General features: G+C 37.2%; 1 protein-coding gene across 5 annotated transcripts in view; it reads left to right on the top strand.

The window, feature by feature from the left end:
• Positions 1 to 12,993, top strand: part of TASP1 (taspase 1) — an 85,659-nt gene that overhangs the window by 55,784 nt on the left and 16,882 nt on the right. For 4 of the 5 annotated variants that reach the window (XM_030489110.1, XM_030489109.1, XM_030489107.1 and 1 more), the window contains exons 11-12: positions 2,525 to 2,635; positions 11,498 to 11,608. In XM_030489110.1, coding sequence (XP_030344970.1) covers positions 2,525 to 2,635; positions 11,498 to 11,608 — 222 coding nt within the window. Of the gene's footprint in view, positions 1 to 2,524; positions 2,637 to 3,074; positions 3,131 to 8,574; positions 9,373 to 11,497; positions 11,609 to 12,993 lie in introns of those variants that run through there. The other variant, XM_030489111.1, reaches the window with a different exon arrangement.

Consider the following 12,993-nt stretch of genomic DNA (forward strand, 5'->3'; position numbering starts at 1 on the left):
AAAAAGAAGTGAGAGCCATGGGTAAAATGCATCTTGCAGGTTTTTGTATGTTCTTCATACATTACTTCGTCTGGAATAAATATTAGATAGCTCAATTCTATTGTGGACAAAAGCTTTCAAGCATGGAAGTAATGAGGCAATGAACGGACAGACCCTCCTGTTGAGGACACTGTATTGTGTGAGCCTCTTGATGATACTATCCTAACCAGGATGCTTTTCTCAATAGCTCGAGAGCTAGCCTCAATGAAAACACTTCTTTTGTGCTCTCAAGAACTTCCTCCCTTGGCTGTGTAATTGTTGTAGTATTTCAGCTCTTAAGTTTTCTTTTAAATTTATAACTGGTTTTTACACAATCTGTTTGCTATACAAAGAATTTTTTGTCTTTCTGATGTGCAAATTGTATGTAGATTCAGTGCCAAAGTACCCCACTTCAAACAATTCAGTTTAACTGAATTGTATTAATCAGGAGACACTGTCCATTAGCAGGAGCACAGAACTGAAGACTAAGGTGTAATTTCGACGACTGAATATACTAAGATTTTGGGACACGTGCATAATTTTTCTGCAGTCTGGTCCCTGGGCTTAGTCTCCGACATCGAATTCACCCATAACGTTCCGTGGTGGGTTTTGTTATGGTTTTTTAATCTTGGAAATGGGGAGTGTGGGGGTCTTTTTTTTTTCTTTCCCTTCTGTGTTAGCAGTGTTTGAAGAACAGTGTTTATAAGCTCACTTTGCCTTTAAGGGCAAGGGTATAATTGTGTGACGACCAGAAAGAGAGATTCTTGCAGTATGTTGCTTCCAAGTGGTGGGAAGAACAAGAAGCCAGTCTGTGAGTAGCTCCAAGACACAGCACTAGACCTGCTGATGTGTGTGTGTGCAACATTGTGCCCAAACCAGTCAGTGCTCTACACTCAGCATATTGGGAAGCACAGCAATGTGCTGTGCAACTCAGCAGGCTGCAATGGAGCCAGTTTGGGTTGGGTTTATTTATTAGTTCCTTTTTTGCACCAGATCTAGGCTGGCTTCAGCCAGAGTTGCTCGGTTTTCTTTGTTCTGGGCTTGTTAGTGCTTCCAGTCAAGTGAGTTTTATCCATGGAGACTGATCTGTCTTTGTCTCGAGCCAGCTTAGGTCTGATTTCTTACCAGCTCTAGCTCTCTGCCATGAGAAAGCAGCTAGATCATTTCCAGCCATAAGTTGTCTCTGGAAGCTGTGTAGATGCATTTATGTAGTTCTGCACCTGAGCTAATAAATCCAATTGGACTATAGCAGGTTTTTTATGGAGCCAGCACAGTGCTGGCATCATCTTGTAATGAGAAATTTGCTAGAAATATGTATACAGATAATTGGGAATTGAATATATTTGACTTCTCTATATACGTTCTAGTTTTATTGTAGTTTTAGGCGCTGATATACTCTGCAGTTATAAGTCTGATCAAACTGTAATCACCTAAATTTAGATAATTTGAAATCGTTGCGATATTACAGCTGTAAATTAGTTGTGGTTTTTTTTCGTCTTTTCTCAACTGGGTAACACATTTCAGCTTAGCCAGCGCATGGTTAGACCTCTTGTGGCTGCTTCGCTTGCTTCCTTGCCATTGAGGAAGAATGTCAGCAAGTGGAAGGCAGAGTAATGGATTTTGTATATGTGCAGAAGGTGTCACCAGAGTGTTTCCCTGTCCAAGAAAATGTTGATCCAATAAATATGCACTGTATCATTCAGCCACAGCTGTATGTGCCAAAGCACGGTACAGGAATAGAAAAGAGCATGGGAGAAAAGCAGCAGATGTGAAAGCATTCTGACAGTGAGAGTAGCACTAATGGCCTGCTTGTCTTTGTCACCAGCAGATTTCAGCAGATAGCTGCAGAAAGCACTGAGGCAATGTGTAGGTTTTTTGCTGGAGCTTTTTAGTTTCTTAAAGACAAACATTTAAAAATTACAGGAATTTTTATTAGGAGTCCAGTGAGCAGCCACCCTGTCAAAAAAAAACCACAGGTGAATTCTTGTATTCCTCTGCTGACAAAAGGCTAAATCAGAAAGACTAAATAGAAGATTGCATCATGCAGCGGAGTTAGTGACATTCACTAAAGATGTTCTTGGTTTGAAGAGAGTTGCCTCCAAGTATCATTCCTGTGAGAATGATTAGTAAGTGGATTCTTTGAGAGAGGATTGCAGGGTCTGGATAAAGATCTCAAGTCAGAGACAGTCTGGCTGTTTCTTCTCACTATTTCTGTTTATGCTCACTATTTCTGTTTCTTCTTCCTGTACTTAACTTTTTCTGGTTTATGACTTTGTGTAGTAGAAATTCCAGGAAAGTTGTGAGAAGAACTGGTGACATTGTTGAATTTCCGTGTGACTCAGTGTCACTCTCTTTAAAAAACAAATGCAGCAGAAACCTGACACACTAATCTTTCTCATTTTTTTCCCCCCTTTAGTTTTTATTTGCCTGTGATGATATAAATACTGACAGTTTCCTCATAGTGATACTTCTATTTTGACTGTTCCCAATCTTGATATTTCTTTAGGTTGTGGAGAGCACCTTGTCCGAACCATACTGGCCAGAGAATGTTCATGTGCTTTGCAAACAGAAGATGCCCACCAAGCTCTCCTAGAGACTATGCAAAACAAGTTTATTGGTAAGTACGTGATGCTGATTGCCTAAACATTGCAAAATGTTGTGTAAAATGCAATTAACCCTATTAAATAAAATTAAGATACTTATTTTGTGATCTCTGTTGAAGCCTTATGTTGCAGTTGGCTTCCAATTCGTGTTGTGTTACATCTGAAAAATGTTAAATCAAACTACAGAAGAATATTTTAGGAAATCTAAAGGAAAACCCTTGGAAATATCTCAATTGTTATGTGAGTCACAGAATACCCGGAGAGGTCTGAAGAAAGAATTTCCTGCCTGAATCACTGCCTGTGGTGTACAATTGCATACTTTAGAATTTGTGGTTTAGGAACATTAATACAAATTATCCATCATGTTAACCCTTTTAAGTATAATAGACCTCAAAACCACTGCATGTTCTAATTAAATGCTTTGGACAAACAGATTCTGTTTAGCTGTTTACATGATGAAATTAATTGCTTGAGAAAGTGATGTAGACTATATTCAATTCTACTGTAAGGTAAACCCAATTTTTTTACATGATTCGAGAGGATTACATATGACTACATATACATGTTTAATTTCTTGTGGCTATACAGCTTGTTTTCTTTCTTCAAGTCGTAACCAAATATAAACGTGGATTTTTTAAATATCTATATAAGCTTGAACTTTTGAAGATAACAAAGATTCCAGTGAGACTTCTGGCATGAATGTTGACTTGCTCTGTCTTTAAAATTTTTGAAGCTTTATAATCCACAGAAAATTTTGACCTTTGAAATTTCTTGTGGACAACATAACACTTCTTGTACGCTGCGTTGCTGAAGTTCATTTTTAAGGTGTTCTGATTAGAACTGAACGAGGTACATATACAGACCCTTTTTGGGACATAGGAACTGTTGCCCTTGGTCTTGACAAGCAATTAGTTGCAATTTCTTGATTTCTGTTTATAATGTTGAATCACATGAAACTCTGCTTCTGACAACGTTACATTTGGCTGTTTGAGGGGAAGTCACCTTCACATTGGAAGGCTGCACTTGATCATCTGCTACTATGTTGCAATCATTTCTAGGTGCTGTAAAATTGCAGAACAAAGTAATCCCAATGTGCTCCCCAAAGAGATTATAATCCAAGCAGCACAAATGTAGCTTTCTTTGTATTTAATGATTTATTCCAGTGCATAGTGACACAAAATTTGGGATTTATTTACCCAAAACAAGCCTTTAGGGAAGAGGCTTGCAACAGCTTCACTAATTTGTAATGCTACTCTGAAGATGTTGTACGGAGGTGACCTAACTTCAGGACAGTCAGATCTATAGTCCATACTCTCAAAATTTATTGTGCTAGGAGTACTAAAAGCAAGCACAAATTGTGCATATCTTTATGCAGTTTCATGTCAGTGCATGCAGAGTGAACACAGAGAGAAAATAGAGAAAATAGAAAGCTACTGCCAAGAAACTGTCTGATAAAAGACCAAAAATGCAGGAATTTTTTAGTTGATATACCTTCTTTAAGTTGCTTGGAGTTTTCTGGGTTTTCTCTTTCCTTTTTTGGTCACTGCTAGCAAAAATACAATTCTTCTCTTGCTGTTCAGTCCAAATGTATTTTGCCACCAGTTTGCATAGCAGATGTTTTTATTTTAAATTTTAACTTGCTAGTCTGTGATATATACATTATATTCTTTACTGAAAATGTGAAAGTATTTGTATTGGGCTTAAAAACATATTTAATGTTGCAAAAGTTTGTTTCATGCCTGAAATTATCAATTGCAGAGAGAGGAGCTGCACAGACAGAGATACCAGCCTAGCAGTGTGATGTCATATTGCCTTGGGAAAACAGTTTAAAACCAAAAAAGTGAGGGAAAGTGAAAAGAATGAGAGACAGTATCCAAATAATACTTTACATGATAGGAAAATGTGAAAAAAATATCTTATAATTCCTTTTTAAAGTTTCATGTTTTAGTTAGGGATAGGTGGTGAGGTGCTGGAACAAAGTTTGGCTGCCCAAAGAAGTGGTAAATGCTCCAGTGTTCAAATGGCAGTGTTCAAGGCCAGGCTGGACAGAGCCTTGGGTGACATGGTCTTACTGTGAGGTGTCCCTGCCCATGGCAAGGGGGTTGGAACTGGATGATCTTAAGGTCCTTTCCAACCCTAACTATTCTATAACTCTATGATTCTATAGGTATTGTCTTGTGTTTTCAGAAAGTTATCACTGCAAGTTTGTGTTGCCTGACAGCAGGTATGTGTATTATCTTCTCAGTTGTAGTTTGGGGCAGTGCTGACATGGAAAAAAAGATAAAGGCACCTTTGTGTATGTGTGTGCAGGTGAAGTTCTTGGATTGTGTTTTGATGAGAAAGCATAAAATCTGGAATGAAGACTGATTGAGGAAAACCTCAACATCCAGATACATCTTGCTGTTTACCTGTGACATAGTACTAAGTTTGTAACTAGTAGTGTAATTTAGGATATCTTGGCAATTCTGCAGGTGGGATGCAAAGTTGTGTCTTGCCACTGTAGTGCAACAGTTGAAAACATAACTTATACATACACTTTAAACAATAGACATATATTAAATACGTTTTTTCCTGTGAATTTTCATAGATGATGTGCGAGTTGATATCTCAGGATGTTTGGTATGATGCAGGATTTCTTACTCTTGTGAAGCAATAGGATAGTAGGGCTACCAGACTACCTGCTGATGGCATGGATTCTTTCCTTGCTAGCCTTTCTTAAAGACCTATTTTGTTGGGGCTTGTCAAACTTTTCCAGAATTATAATGGAACAAGGCCAAAACCAAATTTTTTTTTAAACAGCTCTAGCGAAGCAGATCTAGAATGTTTTGTCAGAAGTCAAAATGTGCGTTACTTGTATTGGAGGGGTGAACAGCTGATTTTGGCAGTTGCCATCAGATCGATGCTTCCTGTTTACAGAACTCTCCACAGAGCCCTGGGAATCCTTCCAGCTAGGGAATGCGTGGCTTAAACAGTGAGTGCTGTTTAAACAGCAGGTGATGAGCAAACTAATGGCAGATGTGCTTCGCTCATCTTTGCTCAGAGCCAGCTTACTATGGATAATGTACAATTGGTGGTTGAATTGGAGGTGAGAGAAATGAGATCTAGATTTTTTTTATAGATCCAATGGGCTTGGTATCTTTAGTCAAAGAGCACTGAAGGCTTGGTACACAGTCGAAGAATGGTGCTCTGTAGACACAAATACCTTCCAAACAGAAGAACAGAGGATTTTGTTACTCATCATTCCTTTCAAATGTGGCCAAGTTTATGGAATGTAGACTTAAGAGTAAATGTTTGTGTCATCTCACTGGTGGGAAATCTGGGCTTTTAACAATGGCAGTCTTATGAATTGTACTGTAAAGCTTCTTATAAAGTATTAGAAATTAATGAGCTGAAAGACATAGTTGGAATCTGATATTTGTTCTTTCCTTAGCGGGAATATGTTTGTCTATTCCTATATTTTGAATTTGTGCTTCAGTTCACAAATGAGCAATGTCTGCAGTAGGATAATGCTGACACATTCTCTTTTAGGAATTTTGTGTCAGATACCTCTCCTGGGAGCAGGGGTTTGGACAATTAGGAGTAAGAGGATATTAATTCCCCCATTACAAGTTATGCTTGTTGAGGGGAGAAAAAGCCTCATACTTAAACTGTTACAAGACTGCCAGTTACTGTCATTGCACAGTGTTATTGTTACTTTATATTTTGGTGCTCTATAGTTTTGGTACTCTAAACTTTGTAGTACCATTTGTGGTTTTGTAACAAATGAAGCATGCTATGAAATCATTATGGTGTCTTCTCCATGACAGAGGAAAAGATTTGAGAAGAGCAGGGAGTGATCCTGAAGCTTCATATAACCTATTTTACCCACTGCAAGTCTATGATTTCACAAGTTTATATTTGATGGTGGACAAAGATGAATAGGCAGCCTCTTTGTTATCTGTGCAATAAAACCAGCTGAAAAAATAACACAACATTGTGATGTAACATTAGTGCTTGTCTGGGTTCTGTCTGTGCTTCTCCTTGTCAAAAGTATTGGGATTTTATTGGACAGTGGTACCGTCAGTTATCTAATGTCTTAAAATCTTACCTGTAAAGTTTGACAGTGCAGGTGCTTTTCCTTGCAGCTTCTTTAAAAATTCTAACCAGATGTTTTAACTTACTTAGCGTGAAATACAAAGATCTCTGGTTTCAGACAGTGTGTGCTTAAACATTTAACAAATAATGGTGCATGAAATTAAAAGCAGGCTTCTTTTAGTGCTTATATATTCCTCTAATGTTTGTTTAAATTGTTAGCTTGAAGTTTAATGGGATACATAGCAGAAGCAGAGTGGCAAACAGCTTCACTTTAAACGTGGTCTGTACACAAGCTGACTAAGTCCAGTGGTGTAGGTCATCTATAGATTATTGACCTGAAAAAGTCTGCATTTCACTCGCATCACAGCACAAGAAGGTTTAGAACTGTTTACCTGCACCCCTTTAAAACTGGGCGATGCTGAAGCACTTAATTGGTTACACCACACCACAGTCAGTGTTTAGACCAAAGTTCTGAAGACTTTGAAAGCTAATGCAAACAACGAAGCTTGTAATAGTTTCTGTGCTATGGCAGAGTATGAATGTAAAACATCCGATGAACAGCTGGCTGGTCCTTCAGCTGGGTAAGTGTAAATAAAACACTTCTTATACAGCTCAGTTTTGAGTCTGTGCTAGAATGGATCTGTCCAGTAGTTACAAAAGGGAAAAAAGTACAGGATCAGAAATGAACAACTCATATCAATCACATGTCTCTAGAGGAAGATCGCATGCTCTGGAGGAAGGAATCTTCAGCATGAGGAAGTTTAATTTACCAGAGGCATAGACAACACTTCAATTATAGCTGTAGTTCCTCAGAACAAGGCTGAATATTGAGGCCGTTACTTTTCTTAACACTATCTATACTGTTAAAAGATCTATATGTTCTATCAACGGTCTGAGGCTGAACCTGGGTCCTGGTGTTCACTTATGGTTGCTCTTGCGGAACTGATGGGGTTAGTGAATATGGAGTTGCTCTGGAGACCTGTTCGCTTATTTTTAAGACACCATTACTGCAAATTAATAACATACAAAATATGTAAATAAAAACTTGGTAATGCTTTCTATATGCCAGATAGCCGTAACAGAACAGTGGAGCTTTGAAGAAGGGAAATGCGTTTTGTAAAGTATAATTTTGTGACTGGGGGAGGTGAGGATTAAACCAAAACTATTCAAAGATGTTTTTTGTTTGTTTTTTCCTACCCTTTCTCTCTGGTGTGGCCAGCCAGTGCTAACATTATTAGTTAATGCTGTAGTTGAAGTTTTGCTTTGGATTCTTCATGCCAAATTCTTCGGTGCTATGCCAGTGTAAGTGGGAAGGAACAATGAGTTTCATGAGACTTCAAAATGGTATTAAAAGCCCCAGGTTTTTGTCGTTTTGTCATTAGCAAACTATTAGATCAAATATTTGTCTGGCAATTCTATTTTATTGCACTAGAAAAAAATAATTTTGGGGTAGTAGGCATATTTTAGTTTATTTTGACTGAATTTTTAAATGTACAGCAAGTTCTATCGTTCTTAAGAGTAGAGAGAGGAAGGAATGTGAGAGCCAGATTACTTTCTCCTTCTGATGAGAAAGCATTATGACTTTAATATACGTGACAGTATTTCACTTGCACCTTTTCCTGTTTAAATACTAATTAAATACAGTGTATACAAAAAAATGCTGTTACCTACATGGTTATTTTTACAGAAGACTGCATCATTATTTCTCTTTCTCAATAGCTTGGCTGTAACAAAATGATTTTTAGAACTAAATTAATGAAATGTGTTCCTAGCCTTTGAATTCAGTGTTTTGAGAACACTCAAATTAATTCCTGTGTACAGTGATGGATTCTGTTTAGAAATAAAGTATAATACTGCTTTTGTACCATTATTTTTACAGATCTAATGATGGATGCATAGCGTTCAGCTGTCCAGAATCTTGCTTAACAGAGTCGTTTGCACTGTATTGCTGTGTTAAAATACACTCTTCAGCATAATCACAATCCTCAATAATAAGTTTGTATATCCAGAAATACCTTCTTTAAAAAAAAATTAATCCCTCATCTAACTCTTTTTTAATTGCTTTATTTGGAAAATAAAAGACATTCTCTCTTTTAAAGAATTTGCTGTTCGGTGTGTATTTAATTTGGCTTACAGTCTGATTTTTGAGAGGAGAAACAATCTGAATTTACTGTAATGTAGAATACTGTAATAGGCAACTGGTTTTTACTGCCACTATTTAGAGGTTGATTCCCCACAACTCAGCCAGAGCAGAGAACTGGAGGCATGTACTGTATTGTTGCTGATTTTGCACTGAAATGGTTTACCTGAAGTTGGTGGTGAAAGCCACCAATGGGAATAAATGAGGGTGTAGTCACACAATTCACTTCTGATGACTCTGTGGATGGTGACCTTCAGAAGAAGTGAGGAAACAGGTGGCCCGTGGAAGTTGTGTGTGGAGAAGATCATGAACCATTGCAGGGGTTTTGCAAGTGTCTCTGTGTTTGTGTCTATTATTTGCTGCATGTCTTCAGAGATGAAAAAAAATCAAAGAATTCTGATGAAAATATAGCATTATATGTTTTGCTGCAGATTCTTTACATGGAAGGAAATATATTGCCAAGTCTCATCATAAAGTTTAACAAGAGAGAACCTAGCATATGCAAGTTATTCAGATAATTGAAAATTTGATCAGCGATGATGGCACATAGTTGACACAAATACTGGGAAAGTGAAGAAGTATGTGATTGGTTTATTTACACACTTCTCTTTCATCTACTCTTTCCTGAGTGTGGGAGAAAGAAAAACATGAAAAGAAAAAGTAATTAACTCAATGTGAGCGTTTCTAAAACAAGACTTAGTGGCATCAAGTCTATAAGCAGTAGTGGCTGTCTGTTCTTAAGTGCGCTCATACAGTCTTAGTATTTTAGTATGGCCTTAAGTATGCTATCTGCTTTAAACTGGTTGCTGGCGGTGTTATGCTGAAGTAGAACATTTTTAACAATTCTAATTATAGAGATTAGTAGTATTTTTCACTAGAATCTTGAAAGAAGCTTTCACAGGCCTTGAAAGAGGAGAAATGTTGCTTGTTAAAAAACGAACCAAAACTTTTTCTGTCTGCAGTGACTTTTCACCATCATGGCTTATAGCCTGAATAATTAATGCAACTGAGTAGAAGATTAGGTCTGCAGGCCAAGTTCAGGTAAAGACATTGTCTTTGAAGTACCTGAGTTTCTGAAGTAAAGATTAAAGGATGCGTGTCCCCCATAAAGAAAACCACTTTTTTTTTTTCATTCATTTGCTTGCAGAAATATCACATACTTAGCCAGCACTTGGTTAATGCAGTGAAAGTATGAGATATACTTAGCATCTTGCAGTAAAGGATTTTGATTCGGGTGGTAAAGCTCTTTGCAACTTCCCAAGCCTTGCATTTCATTTTAACCAAACATATTTTCCTGTTTTATTATCTGTGATGTTATGATTGGCTGAGCTCTTGGTTCACAGGGATTTGGCCACAGTCAGTGAGTAATAGAGTAGGTGTAATTGGTACCTGGTAGTAGTTCTTGTACAAAGCAAGTGGTGCTTTAAAGATATTATCTGTTTTTATTAGATCAAGTAAGATATTACTGTTTATTGAGCACACCACACATTATTTTACTGCAATGTGGGCTTGTGTTGTAATGACCACCTTGTATCACTTCTAAATGTGGCTGCTCTTATGTCAAGAGAAAACATGGTAAAGCTTTTATTTTTCCTTACAATAAAGCTTCATGTTGGTTCTTATTGTGGTGGTGTTATTTTCATTAAAGAAGTAATTTTAATCATATAAGTAGCTGTTGGCAAGTTAAAGGAGGCTGATCTGCTCTAAAGTTCTTTTGGACAGCCAGTCTTTTACAGTGTCCGTATACTAGACATAATATGCTAATTTATTTCAAAGAAAATCATTGAGAAGAAATACATGAAATGCCTGTTGCAATGGTACATTCAGCTTTAAATCACAGTGTATTGCAAATGTGTGACTAGAGTCTCCTTGGGCTGGAGTGCAAGAACTTGGTTACTTTTGTGGCTAAAGACGTTTTAAATTGTATAAAAATCATACCATTGTTTCTACATTTAAAACTATAGGAGCCTCATTTCAAATTACAAACCAGAAAAAAGAATACTTAGACTTGATTCAACTAACTTTAAATCTTTTCCAGCTTCTGATAGAAGACATTTTATATCATATGTCTTAAATTAACAACAGAAAAGCCACTGTAAGAAGGAGGATGTGTTTTGGCTTTTCTGCTAATATTCATAAAACAGCAAGGAAGACGGTCTGTAGCAGTTTGGTGATGTCTCTGTACAAAGTGCTTTAAATTGGGAAAATGAATAAACTGTAAAAGTGACCCAAAGTTTCTTGATTATTTTCACATGTGACCATCATTATATTAATTATAGTACAGAAAGAACAAAATGAGTCATGATTTTTTTTCAGCTTGACACTCCATTTTTTCATTGTTACATCTTCACCAATCCACGAACAAATGGTTTTGCACTCAAAAATGTAATTTTCAGTATGTTTATTTTATTCTGTGTAGATCTTTTCCTTTTTGTGATTACTGGTAGATCAGTAGATGTCTGTTTAGAAAGTTACTCATTAGAAACTCTAATAAAAATAAAACTGATGCTTTCATAAAAGCACTGGTTGACCTGACAGTCTTTTCAACCTTTGGTGACAAGATTAAAGGGGAAAGACAAGAAAGTCAATTAAAAAAACCCAACAAAACCAAACAAGAAACTATTCCTATTGCAAATAATTCTCCCCAACAATTTTTACCTAGGTTCGCCTTTTCTAGCCAATGAAGATGGTGTTCTCGGAGGTGTGATAGTTCTTCGGTCGTGCAGGTGTTCAGCAGAGCCTGAATCGTCACAGGAAAAGCCAACTTTACTAGGTAAGAAATTCTTACTCATTTTTAACTCGAGCTAGGTGCTAACCCAAAGTGAAAGATGAAATAAAAACTAACTGTGCATGTTTATCATTGTTCAAAAGCCACAGAGAAAACAAAAACAATTGAAATTGTTTGAGATAATAAAACTAGAAAGTGAAATAGTACTTGCTTTGTTTGTTCTCTAAAACTCTGGAAAAGAGCATTCTTTCTGACTCATTATTTCTAAGCAGAACTGTGATTCAGAGGGTTGTGTGGGATCCTTCTAAAACCATGGCAGAGAAATAATGTCTGCCTGTGGCGAGGCAGGGTATGTTCCTCAGAGAAAAACCGTTGCATTTTTACTTGGGGGCAATGCATATGACTGTTTACTGCTTCTTGGTGGTTTATATGCTAAACATGCTATCTGAAAAGTTCTTTGTTCCTCCTTTTTGCAGGACAAAATGTGAAAATTTGGAGGATACACTTAAAATGTGGAGGGGAAGTTGTTTTGTGGTTAGAAATTTTTTGTTACGCCCAGAAAAATCTGTTCAAATTAAGGCACAGTTCCTATTTGCATATGCAGACAACAGGAATACTTGCTGTTTATATTGAGATCAGCAGAAAACTACTTCACCTCCATCAGTAGGTGACTGGTTAAAAAGGCTCGGAGCTTTGCAGCTCTTCAGCCCTGTTTATGTCCTAGAAATAAGACCCTCATCTGGCTCGCTGCTTTACAGCAGAGCAAGTGTATTATAGAAAACCATCATGTGGTTTATCTTAGAGAAGCAGCTAGGAAACTGAAGGCTGTAGACCACTAGCAGAGGTGGGTGGAAATATAAGCCAGAGACATTAAGGCCCATGTTCCTCTTTGAAGGCAGGGATTTGGAATAGGGGCATACGAATTACTTCAGCATGACACTTGTACCATCTCCTTTTGTGTGGTGCTCCTCAGATGTGGGCATATGTGTCTGGTCATGCTATGTGCTTATGGGGTGGGTCACATGGACCTGTAGCATATATTTGTTATGCTACTAGAATTAAAGGTTTTATTACTTTGTATAATCTTCTGCTTTAGGATTGTTTCCCCAAGTGTTTCATGAATTACTGTCAGTAGCATTACAGATTGGAAATAGCTCTCATATCTTTTAAGATCTGACATGACAAATTTTATCACCTAACTTTGTGTATTAAGGCAGGTTATAGCATCTCACTTGGTAATTCTTAAATTGCATGATTTTTTTTTTTATTTATAGGCTATTATTTAGAATGACACCTCACCTTTGTTTTAATTCATTACTGCCTTTGTCCCACTAAATCCTAGTATTTCGTCACCAGAGTTTGCCTGCTTACAGCTTGGAGTAGCAGGCAAAGTATGTGCTAAAGGTGAGCCAGCAGATATATTCTTCATG

This window comes from Strigops habroptila, chromosome 6, assembly GCF_004027225.2.
Source record: "Strigops habroptila isolate Jane chromosome 6, bStrHab1.2.pri, whole genome shotgun sequence".
Taxonomy (NCBI): Eukaryota; Metazoa; Chordata; class Aves; order Psittaciformes; family Psittacidae; genus Strigops; species Strigops habroptila.